The sequence below is a fragment of the Triturus cristatus genome, chromosome 2_1, assembly GCF_964204655.1.
Source record: "Triturus cristatus chromosome 2_1, aTriCri1.1, whole genome shotgun sequence".
NCBI lineage: Eukaryota > Metazoa > Chordata > Amphibia > Caudata > Salamandridae > Triturus > Triturus cristatus.
In genome coordinates this window covers 967,534,943-967,554,267 of record NC_140581.1, presented here as the reverse complement: position 1 = coordinate 967,554,267, position 19,325 = coordinate 967,534,943, and the positions used below count along the sequence as shown (strand labels likewise).

At 41.6% G+C, this 19,325-nt stretch overlaps 1 protein-coding gene across 7 annotated transcripts in view; it reads left to right on the top strand.

Moving 5' to 3' along the window:
* NFIB (nuclear factor I B) overlaps positions 1-19,325 on the top strand; it is a 630,357-nt gene that overhangs the window by 298,192 nt on the left and 312,840 nt on the right. For all 7 annotated transcript variants that reach the window (XM_085633719.1, XM_085633741.1, XM_085633700.1 and 4 more), the window contains exon 2: positions 3,677-4,208. In XM_085633719.1, coding sequence (XP_085489845.1) covers positions 3,677-4,208 — 532 coding nt within the window. The remainder of the gene's footprint in view (positions 1-3,676; positions 4,209-19,325) is intronic.

The window sequence follows — 19,325 nt, the reverse complement described above, 5'->3', positions numbered from 1 at the left end:
TTTTGATTGCCGTGGTTTTTAATGTATAGTGTAATCATCTTCCTTGCATCAACACTAGGCCTCCTCCAGAGTTTAGCCATTGATTCACAAGAGTCCAAGACCTTTGAAAGGCTTTCCCTTCCCAGGTTGGGGGAAGGCACCGAAAGTAAAAGTAAGGGGAGGCGTGTGATCTCAATAAATTGCAGATCAATTCTTCTACATATACAAAATCCCAACAAGACAATATATCTTTTGACAATGGACAATTCCCCATAAACCAATGTCTTTTGATTCTTTGCCAATTTGTGTAAAAGTTGGAGAGCACATTCTAATCGTAGGTGACTGCTAGCGCTCTCAAGACAATGGTGTAAAAAACATAAATATTACATTAAAAAGGAAATGTGGTGGTATGTGTGTGTAGTCCATATCTCAGGGATTTGGAAAGTCTTATGCCTCACAGGTGTGGGGTTCAGGCACTAACTGCGAAAGTCTCTTCCTGGTCTTAAGGACCTAGTGCTCAGTTCTCTTTTCTTCCTTTTCTTCTCTGTGAACTAAGAAATAAGCCATCGTTTGGCTTTCCTGCCCACCTGACCCATAAGACAGTTCCGTCACAAGACATTTCTAAATGCTTGACTGTGATTCTGCATCATACAGTTTCTTTTTTATTGCAGTGGTTTTCAAAATCTTAAATTCTTATATCTTGCTGGCCACAATAAAAGAAGAAAAAGTAAAATGTCTGGTAGCTTAAAACATGCACTCCGAAAAAGTATTTTCAAATGACTACCCTTTCATTATCTTGCAGTGCCGTCTCATGTTTGGTAGTTTAATTCACCACCAACAGACAAATGCACAGAAGTGTGGCTAAAATGGAGAAGATCTAAACCAAAGATGTTTTCATTGATTGTCTAGGGTATTTTTTCCAGTAGTGCCCTATTTAATATCCCTTTAGAAAAAAGTGTACTTACCAAAAGGTGAATTTCTGGGCCGCGGGAACGTCTCCGACACAGTGCAGGCTGGACTGGCCAAGAGTGTATGTAGGTAACAAAAGGTATACACTCTGCAGTAGTTTCACTATAGACTTTTGTTTGTCAAGTGACATATTCTAAAGAAATTTGACACATTCGCAGAAGTGCAGAAAATATTTCACAGTACGATAGTTCTTGGAAAAATAGCTGCTGACTGTACATTAAAGTGTGCGTGGAGTCTACAGTCAGGCGCAGCGCGGGCACGCTATGTGAATTGGACTAAAAGTTTGAGAAATTTGTCATTGCAGGCTCTGTCAAGCTCACCACTGCAGTATTGCTGCTACTGTATATGTGGAAATTTCAATATTGGCTGTATTTACATTAAGCGATGCATAGCTTATAAACAGTCACTCTGACATGCAAAAGTGAGTGAAGTATTCCTAAACATTTATGAAAATTGCAGCATTTGGTTAATTTCAAAAGGGCAAATGGAAGTATGTTTTTCTTTAAAGTAAAAGGGACTGTACGGCATTGGGGGTAAAAAAGCGGAAAAAGATTGTGGAGAGCAGTTTGAATCGACAGTGTGGAACCCGACCTGTTTTATTAGAAACGCTCTCCGCCAAAACTGTAGTCTCAGGGACAACACAGTCTATGGTTATAGCAAACTGAAAATGCAGTCCAAGAGCTTGGCATGCGAAAGGTTCCAAAGATAGGGAAGTCTTATCGTGGGCTGTGGTTGCTCAGAGCAGGGCAGGCTTCCCACACAAAGAATAGATTGTGGTTTAACCCCTTCCCTTGCTCGGCCTAGTTTGTCGAGCAAGCATAGTAGAGGAATTGTTCCCATCTCTGCTGGGCAGTCTCCTGGTTGACATTTTATTCAGCTTCATGCAAGTATTCACTCATTCTCCTGTACGGTTACTGGAAATGTTGATTTTTTCCCCTCTTGTTTGCCGAGTGTGTTTTACCCACATGCACATAGAATGTTCTTCTGACATGCAAAGCATGAAGTGTACCTTGCATGAGACTGTTGGTCACACAAGGCATCCTTATGTAGACCCAGTGATTAGAATCTCGGGAAAGAGTGAGGACAGGTTGCTAATATTTTTAAAAAATGGCTAACGGTTGAATAAAGAATTGTGAAGGCTTCAGAGGCGCACCTCGGCCTACTCTGTTCCAAATAATTAAATGTATGTTATTGGCAAAGTTTTGCAATGTGTAAGCAAGAAAGCCAGTAATTCCTTGAGAAACAGGCCTGGAGGGCGCCATCATATGATATAAATATGTACAGCTTGTGTTGTAAACATCTGGTTCAAAACTTTCATCAGTCCCATGTGCCCCCTTCCTTTCATAGGCGACCTTAAGCCTGGTGTACACACTGGGCCCACAATCATATCCACAGTAACAGCTGCAAGACTGAAATCCAACGCAGGGGTGGTCTTCTTTACAATTCGTCATTCACGCAAGTCAGTAAGAACATTGAGGTTCTAGTTGATCGATAGGGTCATGATAGAGATAGGTTTTTATGGCGTTCTGAAGGCATCCGCTAGAATAGAGTTCAACAAGGGCAACAATCCGTGCATTGGATTGATTGTTAAGCGTATCAGGCGGGAATGAAATACAGACACAAACCTAGAGCTCTGTGTTGGAGACTAAATGTATTTAGCAAATGCAGGTTGGGCTGCACAGCACAGAAAGGCACACCCTCAAGTTAGTAAACTGTAGGCCTTGCAAAAAAGTTGTGTTTGCCCACTGAAGCACTTCTAAAGTCACACTCCCCCAGACTGCAGGAGCACAAAGAATGCACACTATGTGCCAAGCTGCCGTTTCACATTGTCCACCAAAACTAATCGTTTTAGAAGGTTAGGACAATTGCCACACTTATGCGGCAGGTTCCCCTTAACTGGCATTAAGGGACTTGGATCTCAAGCGTGGCAGAGAAGGAGACGATTGTAATTTGTTTTTGGTGGTTTCCATTTCACCCAAAGGGAAATGAAGAAATCATGCAGTCGAGGTGGTGTGAGAGTCCTCTACAAGAGGCATTTTGGGATTCGAGGTGGATGCTGTGAAAAGCCTCTCTTGCTGTGCACCGGTTTCTGTAGTTACCAGTAAAGGAATGGGCCTGCTTCAGCGAAGGGATGTTGGACATTCGATAAGAAAGTGGATCGAGTGAAAATGGCGCATGCTCTCTACACCACCAGCACCCTCTGTTTTTGTGAGCATGTTTCAGATGTGGGAACGATGTGGAACTACCTCCAGCACGTAAGGGGCTTAGGGCTTCTGTGCCACCCAGAGGAGAAGCGAGCTGTGCCATCCACTCTTGTATTTTAAGCACATCAGTTTCGATGTTCTAAGCGTCGACATCCTCTTTTGCAGAAAACAGAATGGTACTTCCCGCCAGTGTTGACTAGTAAATTCATTTAAGAGCATGGCACATTCAATGTGCTGCTCAGGCTTCGTTGCGTGGAATTTCTCAGGCATTCACAATAAAGTCTCAATTTCTGTTTTCATGCAGTGGATTCGAGGAAAACTAGGATGTCCACATTAATAATTTGATCTCTTTAATTCATCAGCTTTACGTAGTCTAATTAAGAGTAGTTAGCTCATATTCAGTAAATATTTGCTTGAATTTATTTATGTAAATATTTTTGAAACATTGCCCAAATGTGTTGACTTCATTTGAAATCAAGTTGACTTTTGTTTTTTGCTCTTTTTTTTTCCCCATCGCTCTCCAGGATGAATTCCATCCTTTCATCGAGGCACTCCTTCCACATGTGCGTGCCATCGCCTACACTTGGTTCAACCTCCAGGCAAGAAAACGCAAGTATTTCAAGAAGCATGAGAAGAGGATGTCCAAGGATGAGGAGAGAGCAGTTAAGGACGAACTCTTAAGCGAGAAGCCCGAAATCAAGCAGAAGTGGGCATCCAGGCTGCTGGCCAAACTCCGCAAAGACATCCGCCAAGAATACCGGGAGGATTTTGTACTGACGGTCACGGGAAAGAAGCACCCATGCTGCGTGCTGTCCAACCCCGACCAAAAGGGTAAGATCAGGCGGATCGACTGCCTGCGACAGGCCGACAAGGTCTGGCGGCTGGATCTGGTCATGGTGATCCTCTTCAAAGGCATACCCTTGGAAAGTACAGATGGGGAGAGGCTTGTGAAGTCCCCACACTGCACAAACCCCACACTTTGCGTCCAGCCACACCACATAACCGTATCGGTCAAAGAGCTCGATTTGTTTCTGGCATATTACGTGCAGGATCAAGGTAAGATCATTCTGTTGACATCATCTTCTCTTATTCTTCTCTTTCAAAATGACTTAAGTCTATGAAAATTTATTTTTTAGGACCTATAAATCAGATGTGTTATTACATTTAAGACATAGTGAATCAAGTGACTTAGTAGTTTAAACAATAGCAAAACCAGCATCCTTTCTGTAAAAATACCAATGATTTCCATATTACGTTCTGCTGACTACTTTTAGTGTACACTTTCTGAATTTTAGGCACAAGTGTGTGTTTGTACAATAAACCTTAGATATAAAAAAAAATCGGAAAATTTTAACTGAGAAAATATATTTGCATGTGTGTGTACTTGTTTACATGTAGTCACTTGCATTTTTGTAGTTTACTTAATTATAACTCATACAATGCAAGTGTGTCTACAGAACGGTTCAGTTGTCGACCCAATTTATGTTGTGAGTAACACTGTGTAGTCAAGTGTTTCGTACCTCTGTCAGTTTTTACTTTGGATGCTGTAAATACATGTTTTATTCTGCATATTAAATGAATACACATTTAACTGCACATTATTACATTGGGTTTCCAAAAGTTAATAAACAAAACATGGTAAAAGACGAAGCTCTTCAGAATATAGAAATTGTTATAAACTGTTATACCACCAATGTGTAATGCCATGTAGGACACAGTGGTATATCACAGCTTACACATGATCTCTATTCAGTAGGTACACAAACTGAAATAATTTATGTATTTTACTATACCTAGATATATATTTTCTTATAAGTGTGTGTTAGAGAGAGAGAGAGAAAAACATTGTTGTCCAATTTATCATACCACTGATACATAAAGTTAATTACACCATTTCGGAATCAACTACATACTTTAAACAAACAATGGCTAAGTACATGAATGAGGCCTGGAATGGATAGTTAGTAATTCTATGTACTAAGCGAAACAGAATAAGATATTTCATGAGTAAATTTCTTGATTTTATATATTGACTGTTATAATGACCTATAGATCACATTGTTCACTGATAATCACACAATAAGGATTTTTTCCTATTTTTTTTTTAAATCGTAGAAATATGTTTAACATTAAATTGTTTATATAGTTTGAAAAAACTGCCATTGTTTGCAATAAATATGATATGACAGTGCTTTATTTACTTCCTGATTGTAAATACATTTCTCCCAATATAAAATATATTTCCAGATTGATCTCTAATTTCAGTATTCCAAGACATATTGTAACTATGCAGTGTTAGCGCACATTTGGAGCAGCCATTTTGAAATTAAGCCATTATAAATGTTAGTGTATTCAAATGCATATGACTCCAGCACCATACAAAAATGGCATAGCAGACCTCTGAAATATGAGGCAATATTGGTTAAATCCAGATGCCAGAAATGACATTGTGACCAAGTACTTTATGTATTTTCTGCGCTTTACAATTAATTATGAGTCAGAACAGCAGCCATTTATGTTTTTTTCTCGAAAGCATGCATTTAGAACACTTGGCCTCTTAGGAACCTAATTAATGCTTCTCAGAAGTGTAACCTCTTTTGGGACCTTTGAATGTGAGTTATCTTTCTAGAGAATAGCAGACAAAAGATAGTTAAAGCCAACATTACCTATTTTGGTTCTCTTTGGTGTATTTTAGCTTATATCCGCATGATACACCCTTCCGTTTTAATTACGTCTAAATTCAACTTTATCTCTAGGTCTTCTACACCGAAGATCAAGAGACGTGTTGATCTTTAAATCTGTTTCTGTTAAAGAAGGCTCAATCTTTATATTATGTATTTCTGTTTTTTGTGAAGTATCCCTCACTCATGTTGCGGATTGTAAATTCTTGTCCCCGAATGACTCTAAACATCATTCTTCATAACTTCCCAAGTCCACCGGCAGCAGAAGTAGATACCTCAGAACAGATAAAATGCTTCCCCCTTTCTTAATGGGAATTAATATTAAGTCAAATTTAAGATACTACTAGTGTCGGAATGGAGCAGATATGACAACTCACTTGTCCCCCGCTGATACATACTTCAGATAAATATATTACAAATTTGATTGAAGCAGGCCCTCAACAGTACAATTTTTCTGCTTCTGACCCAGACGTGGGCCTCAACTCTCATCCGATGGGCTCACCACCAACGACTCTGTGTGCAATTTAGTTTCTGTGCCAAGTGAATTCTTGGACACACAGAGGAGGCTGGCACGCAGTGTCAATGAGCATCCATAGTAATGGGGTTTTTAGTGCAATGAACAGCAAATATACAGGAGACCATGAAAGTGCCAGTGACAAGTATCTAAGGGGGCCACTTTAATCTTCACTCAATTGTACTTACTGTCAGGCAGCATAGGCTTGGCCTGACTTCGAGCAGGTGGCCTAGCAGTGAGTGGGTAACGTGACCTCTCATTCATTGCCAAGCCACCGACAAGGCCATTGCCACGGAGTGTTTGTTCTCCTGGTGCTATCACTGAAGAGCCCTTGTGTTGTGAGATTTCGGCAGACACAGGCCACAGTCAGTTACCCACCAAATACTCCAGAAAGCAGCTCTTTCTATCTCAGCAGTGGCCGTGCCCCTGAAACAACAGCTTGGTGTAATACTTTAAGGAAGCCTATTGGGTTAAGATGTGTGCTACAAAGATCTTAGGGTAAACTGATGATTAACCAATGAGTACATGACCAATAGTAACTTTTCCTGCAAGTCCCAAATGCAACCATGTTTGATTTAATAACATATGAATTGTTATTTGTACACATAGTTTTAACAGTCTAATGTGGCCCACAGTCCTTTAACCCCTTCGGTGCTCATGACGGAACGGTTCCGTCATGAGCCACGGTTGAGCTGTGCTCATGACGGAACCGTTCCGTCATGACCACGCCCGCGCAAGATTCCGTCAGCACAGCGGCGGAATTTGCGCAGCATGGAAGGGGTTAATAAATGTGACTATTGGAGTTAATGAAAAATACTTGTTTTCCAACTTTTTACATCAGTGTGTTTGCTCGATTTCAAATGCAGAACTACACATTACCTTTAAACCTCTGTATTTATATCGTCTTTCTTGGCTGGAGTAATTACAACATTAAATAAATGAATGTCTTTGACTATATCTACGTAGCTCTTTTTTTGTATTTTAGAACAATTTAGTGCATTTACAGTTAGCCTCTCCCCAGATATCAATCAAGCAGGGCACACTTCTCCCTAGTAATAAACAGCAGCATGGTAGTGACATTAAAGGAGTCGTCAAAGGCGACCACGATTGGAGCATGAGAAACCACATCTGTGCTGCAGAGAAAAGCGCGATCCTGCATGAGCTTGCTTTTTGCAGGGCGATAAATAAATATGTAGGTATGTAATAACTCATGAATGAATTACTGACTGATATATAGAAAAGTTTTATTCGAATAAAGCTTTTCTGATGATGACTGATACATAGCTCACTAGCTTAGAAGCGCTGTGTCCAGGCACTTTGTGTCCACACCGCAAAGTGGTGTTAGAGTGTATTAAAAATATTCCAAAATGTAGAACTGAGCACATGTAGAATCCTACTGATCCCTGCAACGATTTAACAAGAGAAGAGAGAAAATGAATTTCCGAGGGTGCTGAAACAAAGGAAAAAACATTGATTTTTTTACTCAGTGCACATTGAAGCAATCAACGCAAAACACCTTTAACAAATAACTTCCAACATTGTTGAGCAAGTGGTCAACTGTGCAAAGCATAGAGTCTAGAATTCCCTGACTTTGGCCATCAAGCCAACTGTAAAAAAACGGCCACTTTTGTAGCCCTACATGATAAGGCTTTATGTGGCTACCTTCGCTGATGGGTGCAAAGAAACCTCCGGGTGTACATGCACACTAAAACACTCAATAATACTAATACAAGGAAAGATGTCAGGAAATACAGTTAATAGGTGGAAATATATCTAAAAGCTAAACATGAAACAACATCTGATTAATGTATTTGTATAGCATAAAATCTGTGTACACTTTACGTTCAGTGTGAATAAAAACTGGCATATTAAACATGCTAACGGCTTCTAGGCACTTTCCAATCCTCCCCAGGACAGGCTTTGCTCCGTTCCCCAGATTGCATTTTGACATTCTGAAAGGGGTAATTTTCGTGATCATCAATTTAATTACTTTTGTTCATGTTAACCTCTTTCCTTGGCAGTATCATCTTTTTTTTTTACTGTAAATCCTCACACAAGTCAACTGTGTCCAAGGTCACCTTCCCCTAGATCGGGTTTATATATTCTAAAGCACCATGGTGCCTATGATACAGGGAGATGACTAAAATCAGCGACAGAGGCCTGCTGGTGGTTTCCTGTTTTCATTGATGTCCACTGGGGGTACATTTTCTACAAACTGAAGGGGCCTGACTGTGGAAAGACCTATCAGAGGAGCTGGAGAAAAAGTGAATAATCTTGTTTTAAGAAGAGACGCAAGATACACTTTTGTTAGTCTGCATGCAGTGCCTGGATAGCCTTTGGTGCCATAAAAAATGTCATGACTGGAGCCGGACAGCTTTTTTTTTTTTACTCTCATTGTCATCTTCAGAATTCAAATGCCTGTTAGGAGGAGCTGAGTTGGTGAAATATTTACAAACTGTTCGAACAGGCACAAAGTCATCCTGAAAGACTTTGGTTCGGCTGTTTTCTTGAAATAAGAGGTTAATTCGCATCCAACCAAATCCCACATTGTTGTGAAGGCCCCACTGTCTACCAGTTAACCCAAAGGTTCAAAAAGCTTGCCTGGCATTTAAGATCGTCCATAAATATACTTCTAGACCACCTTAGTGGGAAATCCAATATCTCTGCAAGTACGGGGTACTCACCGGCCAGCCATCTTCCGCCTAGAGACGCATCCTTATGAAAGCCAAACTTCCCGCTCGATTTCTCATGGATGTTTCCGCCCCATTCTGGAAATGGCTGTCTCTGTGTTGTTTAGAAAACTTCAAAAATATTCTGCTTTTGATAGATTTTTATTTTTATTGATTAAGTTATTCGGTTTGCTTGTATCCATTTTTCTGCAAATGTAAAATAAAATAGTAGACTGAAATAATAATATAAAAGGAATCTTTTAATAAATGTATTTTAAATAATTATTCTGCTCAACCAACTCGTACTATTTAAAATCTTTAGACCCACTGACACTTGTGTAATTAGTGAGTTATATTATGTACGTTTCTTATTTTGCCAACTATCATATGATTATTAAGGCACACCCAACCTCTTTTTTTTGTTTCACGTCCTCATTGGCCTACACTATGGCACGCAACTTCTCTGCCATAGTGAGACATATCAAGAGACTGCAAGAAACTCAAAAGGGACATGTGAATGGTAGATAGTTCTGTATATATAAGCTCCAGTAACATTAACATATACTTGTTATTGCACAGCACCAAGTATTTATCGGTGATGTAAAATATTATTAACAATAAATAAATAAAAAAGGTATTTACTTTCCCACCACTCACTCAAGAAAATGAAGATCGCTGTGAAAAATATCGTGACTTCTAAATAAAGTTTAAACATTGTCAGCAGGCAGAAGACACACTGCAGTCATTTTAGTCAATTTTGGAAGACCATTTTGATTTGTCAATTCGATTTGATGATTTGTGTGTGTTGTTAGGATCTTAACTGTGCATCAGTTTACTGATTTGCTCTGTCTTCCATGATAGTCTTTATAAGTTATTAGTGAAAGAAGGGCATACATAAACCTGTTTGGTCACAATTGCTGGTGAGAAGTACCAGGGTTTCAGCATTGTTCTGTAAAATATAAGCTCCGTCTCCCCATCAAGCGACAAACCATTGTCTTCTTGCATGGCGCTCAGTTCCTTTTGCTTGAATGTTTGATATGAATGTTTAAAATATTTTTGAGTTTTTTTTGTTTTTCAGTAGTGCATTTTGTGTGGACTTGAGCTATAAAAAGGAAGAGGCCTGAGTCTCAATCTTGAGCGCAGTTTGTGAGACCTCACTGAGGAAATTCCTAAATCGCAAGCTAGTCAACCTTTTATTCAAAATGGATTCCGCTGTATCATGCAGTGTCCTTGGTCCCTTTACGATTCTTCGTTGCTCAGTCTGTTATGCATTTCATGCTTGGGAGCACCTCTCTTGAAATGAGGAAGAAGAGCAACCAGTGTGTTCTTCTTTCCTTCCTATCCAAAAACTTTCTTATTATGCCATTCTCAACCTGACCAGTATGCTCAACTTCTTAGCCTATGCTTGCTTAGGACCACAACAACGAGGAAGAAGTTTGTTGTATCAAAACATTACATGTAAATCTGAAGGAAATCAGTGAAAAGCACAATGGAATTGATGCAGAAAATCACCTATAGAAAATGTAGAAGTCAGAGACATTGTGCAAGTCCATATTCACATGGGAATTCTTACAGGATTCACATCAAACTGAAACACACCAGTTATTTTAAACTTTCTGCTCCCAGAAATTAACCCACAGAAAAAGTACATATCCTGTCTTTCCCATGCGCTATGGTTCCAGATTATCGTATGACATAAATATTGTGTCCTAAGTATCATTGCGATAATATCGCCAGTTTGATTTAACAGTAGAAAATACTGCACCCACCGGAGTGATTTTTTTTTAAACAAAATGTAGGCCGCAATTTTTATGACAGCCAATATTTTGGTTACGAATATTCTGACATACCATGTAAAACGACGTGCAGCCTATATCCTATCAAAAGTCAGAAAACAGGACCAAATTCATTGAAAGAAGCTGTTTATTTCCTATTACATTACACCAGAGACCCATTTTGTACATCATCACAGCTTTACATTCTGATTATTCGAATTTGTGTCGCAAAGAGCTTTGCAAAATGAGGTGTATCCTCAGAGCTGAGAATTGGACATAACTAAATACATTATTTATCACAAATGGAGTGCTTTTGGGTGAACGTGACATGCAGAAGCTTTTCAGCGGCAAGAAGAAAAGCACGGAGAACTGCTTGAGTGCCAATGATGGTTGCCAATGCCACTTGTGTTGGCATCAGACCGTCTTTGTTTTTCAAGGCCGCCTGTGATTCGTTGGTTGGTTTCCGCATTGCAGTGCGAACTGAAGAGCTATATATTGGCAATTATTTGATTAAAAAATACTAATAATCACTTGTTCTGCTCTAACATCAGAGGCACCAGGGACTTTTAAAGTCCAATGACCTCCTTTTTTCAACATCTTTTTCTTTCTGTAAAATTTCATCATTCCTCTTGCAAAAAGCGCTCCCACTTTCAGTCTTGAGATCAACCACTTCCTTCCTCTTCCCCCCTTAGTTGACTAATTGACATTCAGTGGGTATCCCCTCCTGAGGCTGGAGGCAGCTAGTCTCTTTTTTAGGGTGTAGCCCTATAGTCCTTACACACTCACGATATCTTTGATGTGATCAAATACAACAAATATAAAGACTTTTTAAATTTAGTTTTTTTCAGAATCCAGTAATATTTTCATCCCACTTAACAAGGTATGGCGAAATTTGCCCAAAAAAGTACTATAGAATAGGTTGCGCTCTAAACAGCCTTCCTTTGTGAGGACGTTTCCATTAACAATGCATCTGAATGTGGCTTGCTCATCACTTTAGTACCTCCCTTTTGACCTAATAATTGGTTTATAACAGCTTTTTCTGGGGAAAAATGTTCATCCAAAAACCACCTACATCTTTATACTGTTTAGTGTTGGCCGAGCCTAAAATTGTGAGGCAACTTTTTTTTATAGTATCTGATTCTCTGACTGCAGCATTTTTTGCTGTTTACCGTTGTTGCTAAAAGAACCGCCATTTTGTTTGTTACGTGCCAAGAGAGAGAGAGAGAGAAAGAGAGGCAGAGCGAGGGAGAGAAAGGCAGAGCCTGCTTGATGCCAATAATGGTTGCCAGTGGCACCGAGGTTGGCATCAGACCCTCTTTGTCTGGTTGCTGAATGCCTTTGATTCGTTGGTTGGCATCCGCATTGCAGTGGGTACATTAGAAAGTTTTGGGATAATCGCACACTAAATGCTCTGTGAGCGAGAGCGGGTGCGCGTATGCATGCTTTTACATCTATTCATTCCATGTACTCCTTTTTCTTTTCCAAAAACACAGTCCTATCGCTGTCATGGTCTCCAAATATTGCTTTAGTGCAGGTTTTGTCATCCTCCTGTGAAATGCAATGCTCTTTCAGACATATGAGTTGAAGTGCGCCCTGAAAAGACCAAGAAGTGTAGCATTCGTAAAGAATGGTAGCTCTATTATTCCCCTGCCAGCGCTTTTTTCTGCTTTTGTTTTGTTCCCTTTGTTTTGCCAGTTATTTTACAAATAGCGTCACATTTGTTTGGAATAAGGTCTGACATAATCGGGGTCTTTCTTTTATCGAGTGACACATTACCCCACAAACAAGGAATTGTGTGTATCCTCCTCGGAGGTAAAACACAGGCTCTTGCTCTCGGACTGCAGACAAAAAGGCCACAAAATAATCAAAATAGAATTGGAAACTCAATACTTTTTATTGCAGGAGGGGAGACCATCAATTCAATTTCTGCCCAGGAATTTGCATCAGGAGGCGTGCAGATGAAACCGGCTTCAAAAAACACTCAGAAATAAATTTAAAAAAACACTTCCAAGCAGCTGAGTTGTACAAAAATCCTAGTTGCATGATTCAAAAATTAGGATACCGACCGAAAAGTCAAAATAAGCAATTGCTGCCCAAATGTTGTGCCTGCAAATTCAAAATATATATTTTTTGGGCCAATGCCATTCTCTTGTTAATTAACACAGAGGATTAGCTGTTCTCTCCGAGGCCCCAGCACAGAAGGCTGGCCTGGCCTACGTGAGCTGCTGCGTTGCCAGATTGTGTTTCCGTATTTCAGAAAGCGAAATAACAATAACAGTAATATATTATTAACATTTTGACCGTAATAATATTACATAACTAGAATGGGGGGCTTTAATCGTGACAGCGGTGGCAGTAAAATACACCTCGAAGGATGTGTAGCTGGAAAAGTTAGATTGTGCAGTGACCACGAAACAAAGCAAAAAATCAACATTCACACACCACCATCGCACAGCTAGCGTGGTTAAATGGATCGTGCAGACCCTGACAACATAGCATTGTCTCAATTACCTCAGACGCACACTTCATGCTGGGCATTGTGTGTACTCATTTATGCACATGGCTTGTGCTAATACTTGTAAAGGCCCCTGATACACACTTTCAAGTATTATATATATATATATATATATATATATATATATATATATATATATATATATATATATATATATATATTTTTTATATATATCTATATATATATGTACATATATACACACACACACACACACACACACACAGAGAGATATATATATCTATTTTGAACAGACACCAGCACTGCAGCACAAGTAACGCCTGCACTCTGGAAAGGTTTTCGAACGTGAATTTTTTATATATATATATATATATATACATACATACAGAGCGAGAGAGAGAATATCACTAGACAAGCCTACAAAACCTGCTTATTATCCACACCTACACTGCAGATTATCCAAATATTCAACTCAAAATAACAGAAATCAGACTCCAGTCTGTGACAAAATCCTCAGAAGATTGCGGTCGCGTGAGTCATAGTTGCCTGCAGTAACTATAACGGGGGAATTTCATTGGTTTTTTATCAGTAAAATGTCCAGCTAACTATAACATGTGTGAAACCTATGTTTTTTTTTAGTGAATTTGCAAGGTTTTTTAAATGCTAAGTTACTTTACGCCATTCGTGGCGTGCGCGCCCAGTTAACGCAGTTCGTTCCGTGCGCGCACGGTGCGCTTCGCGCACCGTGCGCGCACAGTGAGCACGCGGTGCGCTTCGCCCACCGCGCGCCCACTTTACGCAGTTAATGCCGTGCACGCAAATTTTTTTTTTTTTGGGCTTGGGGGTGGTTTGGGGACCCCTGTATCAATGCTGGGTGGTTAGGATCTCATGAAACTGCCTCTTTACATATATTTGGGGTACGTTTTTGCTGCCCAACTCAGGAAGCGAGAGAGAAAATGGCGGCCGCCGCTTCCTGGTTTCGACCGACTCGAATGTTTACTAATATCTAAGAGCCAATCAGAATCGCGCTCGCGCACGCCACCGTACGCGTACGGTAAGCGCACGGTAAGCGCACGGTAAGCGCACCGTAAGCTGCCACAGATATATATATTGATTTAAAGGCTATTTTCTCAGAATCTACTGAACAGATTTACACCAAACCTACAAAAGGCACTTCCTTGACCTGGGGACTACCTCTCTGCCAAATTTCATTAAATTCTGTTCAGCCGTTCGGGCTGTAGCCCTGTCTAAAGGTCCTATGGAAAAATGCATGGGAAAAACGCGTTTTGGGACCCCCCTTTTATCTCAGCCCCCGCTTGACGAATCCCCCCGAGACTTTCAGGGTAGGAGCGGAGCGTAGCGCCCCACCTATTTTGAAAAATTCGCGAGGATTCGTCGACCGGTGCCAAAGTTATTCAAAATAGAATGTTGCGGATTTCCTATGGAAACGTGGTCCTAACTATAACTACCTACTGGCGACCGCCAGTAGGTAATATATATTTTTATATATATATATATATTTTTTTTTTTACTAAAACACTAAAGGTTACAGGGACGTTATAGTTAGGCTGACATTTCACTCATACAAAACAATAGAAATTCAGCAGTTATAGTTAACTGAGCTAACTATAATTTACGCCCCCGCAATGCACTGCTTATGACTTCACATATTACATCACTGATGACAAGGTCAGTGACATCACTCATGACGTCACTGTTGACATCTCAGATGATTTTCTACGTTTTTTTAAAGTCTATTTCCTAACTATAACGTCCTTGTAACCTTTGGCTTTTTCATTGAATTTCTAAGGATTTTTTAAATTTTATTTCATAACTATAATGTCTACGTAATCTTTGTTTTTTTAAGTGAATGTCAGTGTTTTTTTAACTAGTAGTTGCATTTGCCGAGTGGTGGAGAAAGGGGGCATGGCCTCCGACCAGCTCTCAGGAATCCTGCTGTGTTGGACTTACTGGAGGTAACAGGTGAGTTAGTTGGCCCCAAAGACCCTCAGGACTCAAGGTGACTTAATCCCCCAATCAGTAGTGCGCCAGGGGGCGTGTTTGCAGAGTGGTGGTTAAAGGGGGCGGGGCCTCCAGCGACTTACCAGGTCCATCCCTTTTTTTATTTTATTTTATTAGGGAAAGGGGGCAATGTAGCCCCCTTCCCCAGGGTCGGATTGTTAACGTGGGCACTCGGGAAATGGCCAGTGGGCCGGTAGCCACGTTCTAGCCGTGGGCTGCTTTTTTGGGCAGCCTGGGGGCTGTCTGTGCTGTTAGGATGCAGCCAGCGGCACAGTGGGTTCCTAAGTCACCTTTCTAGAGACACATGGGCAGAGGTGTCACTCCCTTTCTCAGCAGTGTGAACTAATCTGTGCATTTTTTTTATCTAAGTGAAGTTAATAAAACGTGCACCCCAACCCTTTTCATAAAACTTCGCGGAAGCAGTGTTTTGCGGAAAGGCAATACGCAAATGTGGGCCACTTTTTTTCGGTGTGCCCGGGACGATTTTTGATCCCAATCCAACCCTACCCTTCCCTGGGCCAATTTCGGCCCTGGGGACCCCATCCACCGGTGCCAAGCCTTTTTCGAATGTGGGGCTGGCCTTTTTTTCACTTATTTTTTAATTTAGAGGACAGAGGCTGCAAGGCCTCCCTCTCCTGGATGATATCAGCCCCAACAACCTCATCCCTAGGGTCCTGGCCTACTTCTAATAGGGGAGAGGGCCACATGGCTCCCCCTCCCTAGGCCGATTTCGGCCCCGGGGACCCCATCCCCTGCCCGTTAAAAAAAAAAGTATAATAACACTAGAGGGGCGAGGAGCCACGTGACCTCCCACTCCCCAGGCTGATTTCGGCCCGGGGACCCCATCCCCTGGGGCTTGGCCATTTAAAGACGAGATCTGCACGGCACCCCTTCCCATACCAAATTTGGCCCCGAGGACCCCATCCCCGAGGGCCTGGCCTTCTTAAAGTGGGTGCCCTCAGGGGAACCAATCTCCACTGCGATATCGGGGGAGCCTGAAAGCCCCGTGGTCCCTGCTGGCTCCCCGCCTCCTGTGGGAACAGGCATTGCTTTTAGACATAGAGAGGTGCTGAATATGCCGCTCCCTCTGTTTAAAAGCAATTCTGCTCCGTTTCCAACAAGAGCGAGAGCTGGAAATGGAGCGTTTGCTGTCGCTTGGCGGGAGTGGTAAAGCTCCCGGCATGCTACAGCACCCCGGGACATTGCAGGAGCTGACCCTTGGGGGTAGCAGTCCTTAGGGCCATGTATAGCTCCAGGAGGAGGGCTGCAAGGCCCCCCTCCTTTCTTGTACAAGGGCCTGCCCCGAGGAGGTGGGCCCCCCTCTCATTTTAAAATACTGATTTTGGCCCTGGGGAGGTGATGGTTCCGGGGGGGGGGGCATTGCAAAATGTAACAGCCTTGGGGAGGAGGTGTCCCCGGGGCATGGGGGGTCCGTGAGGCCCCCCCCCATTTCATTAGCATTATCCCCGGTGCAGTGGTTGTCCGTGGAGCCCGGGGGTGCTGCGCAGGCACCGCTGCATAACTTAAAACAAGTGCCCCGGGCAGGTGGCAGTCCCCAGGGCTTTTACAAAGCCTTGGAGCGTGGCCCCATTGGCCCCCTATTGTTTTTTTACTAACACCTGCTTGCCCCTGGGATTTGGCCTACTGGGGGGCTTCCTTGAAAAGAAGTGCAGGAGCCTGCACATTTTGTTTTCTATTTTGCTGCAAATCCGCCGATCCACCTGCGAATTTGCAGCAAAATAGTTTTTAAAAAATGTGTTTTTAACCCTAAGCGTTGTCCCTTTGGGACCCCACCTTCAGTTTTAAGGGTCTCGTTAGTCCTACCCTGTCACCCTCTATTTATTTTTTATGTTTTTTGTGTGACTGAGCTCAGGCCGAGTCCCAAGATAGCTGTCAACAATTCCTGGTTGAAGTTTTGGCAGCCAATCAGATTACAATTTGGGGACTGTTGGATCCATGGAGCAAAAAGTACGATGTGCGTACCAACACCTAGCTTCCTGCCAATATATATATATATATATATATATACACACATATATATATATAATAGTAATAATGGGGCTTTTGGCTAGCCCTCCTCACCCATTGGTCTGCTGTGTAATTCTCAAATTTCTTCCACCCACTACGCGTACAGCATGGGGCAGTAGGTAAGCCCACTTTAGCTACTGGCTAACTTCACTGTTGGGAACAGCATTCTGCTCTTTCCCAAAGAGCACATTCACAGAATTAAGTTCCTTCAGTGCAAGGAACTATTATGGCAAAGTGCTTTTCAGACCAAAAAGCATTTTTGCTTTTTTCAAATGATTTTGTTTTTAAATATTGGTGAGGCCCAGGAAGCTACCACCGCAAAACAAGATAAGCAGTGACAAAGCCAAAATGCTCTCAGAAAAAAACGTACGGATTTGCTTTGCCAGTAGTTGTTTTAAACAATCTAGTGTGATGATGCATTTGCCATCCCTAAGGACTGATTCAGGTTGTGTTACTGTTCAGGATAAAGTATTTTGAAGCATTTGCTAAATAAATTAATTTAAGATATTCCCACAATTTGATCAGGGGTAAATGTTAAAAATTAAAATGTTGGATCAAAAGAGAACTTCTTTTTGTATCATAATCTCTCTTAATATAGCATATCAAAAACCATGAACGTGATATGCAGCAGTCTTCCAACTAATTTTTAGCAAAAGAAAGAAATGTATGTAATGTATTATGTGCCGTGCAGGGTCAAAGAATTTCACAGATCCAGCTAAAATCCACATTTTAGTCCTGCTCTGAATTCAGGTATGTCTAGTTATTAGAGCCATACAGTTTGGGCCTACAATACAAGAACGGACAAGACAAAGTGAGCTAAATTCCTGACGAATTGAAGAGAAGCGGCAGGTAAAACCCTCTGTTTTTGGCACCCCACGCGAAGTGCAAGCTCAGTGGCAACTGTCAGATGTGCGCATCCAGCTGCCACCAGAGCTGCTTGGCATCTGTTTCTGAAAATAGGGACAGTAATCTTTTAGTGATGACCTCATGCTTCCAGTGCAGTGACCAAAGTGAGGAACAGTCACCATGGATCCTCCCTCATTCTGATACAAGTCAGCGGATCCAAGAAGCCCCAAGCGACCCAACACGCTGTCCACTTTTCACCGTCAGGTGGTTGTCATGAATTTAGGGGACAGAACTCTTTGATTGGCATGTACAACTTCCAAAGCATGGTCTAAAGGATACCATTTTCTGTTATGGGGGTGACTGGATGGATTATGGTCGCAGTACGCGGTATCTCCTTTTACCGATGCTCAGAGATAGATTGCTAGTACCCGGATGTTCCACATTGTGTGACTCAAGCTCTCTTCCTGGCCCTGCCAAATAAGATATTTTGCAGTTCTTCTTTTGTGTTTTGTTTGAGGCTCCACCATTTTGTTTTCACAGATCTAGGAGCTGTGATCAGTCCTGGGTACACCCTCTTATTCTATCGGGCTATCGATGCAGACAACGCATACTGCAAGTGCTGCACTAATAAATAAAAGATTAATAATATGCCCTGCAGACTCCTGGGAAGCCCCGAAGCAAGTACGGGGATGAAAGGCATTGCAGTCTTGCCAAGAAACATTTTGTGCAATGTTTAGTGCATGTGTTGGCACATATGAGTAAGGTCAATATACCGGCCCATGTCCCCTTGGATTCATTCCTTGCAGCCCAGAGAGACACGGCCTCTCTTCAGCGACTGCTGTGGTGGCCACCTACCTGCAGGTCATCAAGGACACTCTTTGCAGTCCTCCCCTAATGCATTCTGGGTGCTGTGGTCTTCTTTTGCTTCAATTGAACTAATTAGGCTAATGTATCTGAAATCAAAGATTCGTAGGTGAAAGGTTCAGCAATGGAGACTGTCTTTAATGATCTAGAGTAAAATGGTCACCCTAGTGACTATGTTTTAATGTAATGGAACTCATACATGCTCACTTCTCACTTTGGAGCAATCTGTTTATGCCTCAGATTGGTAAGAAACAAGATAACCAAAGGTCACGGACATTGCACTCTGGGCACATTTTTCTTC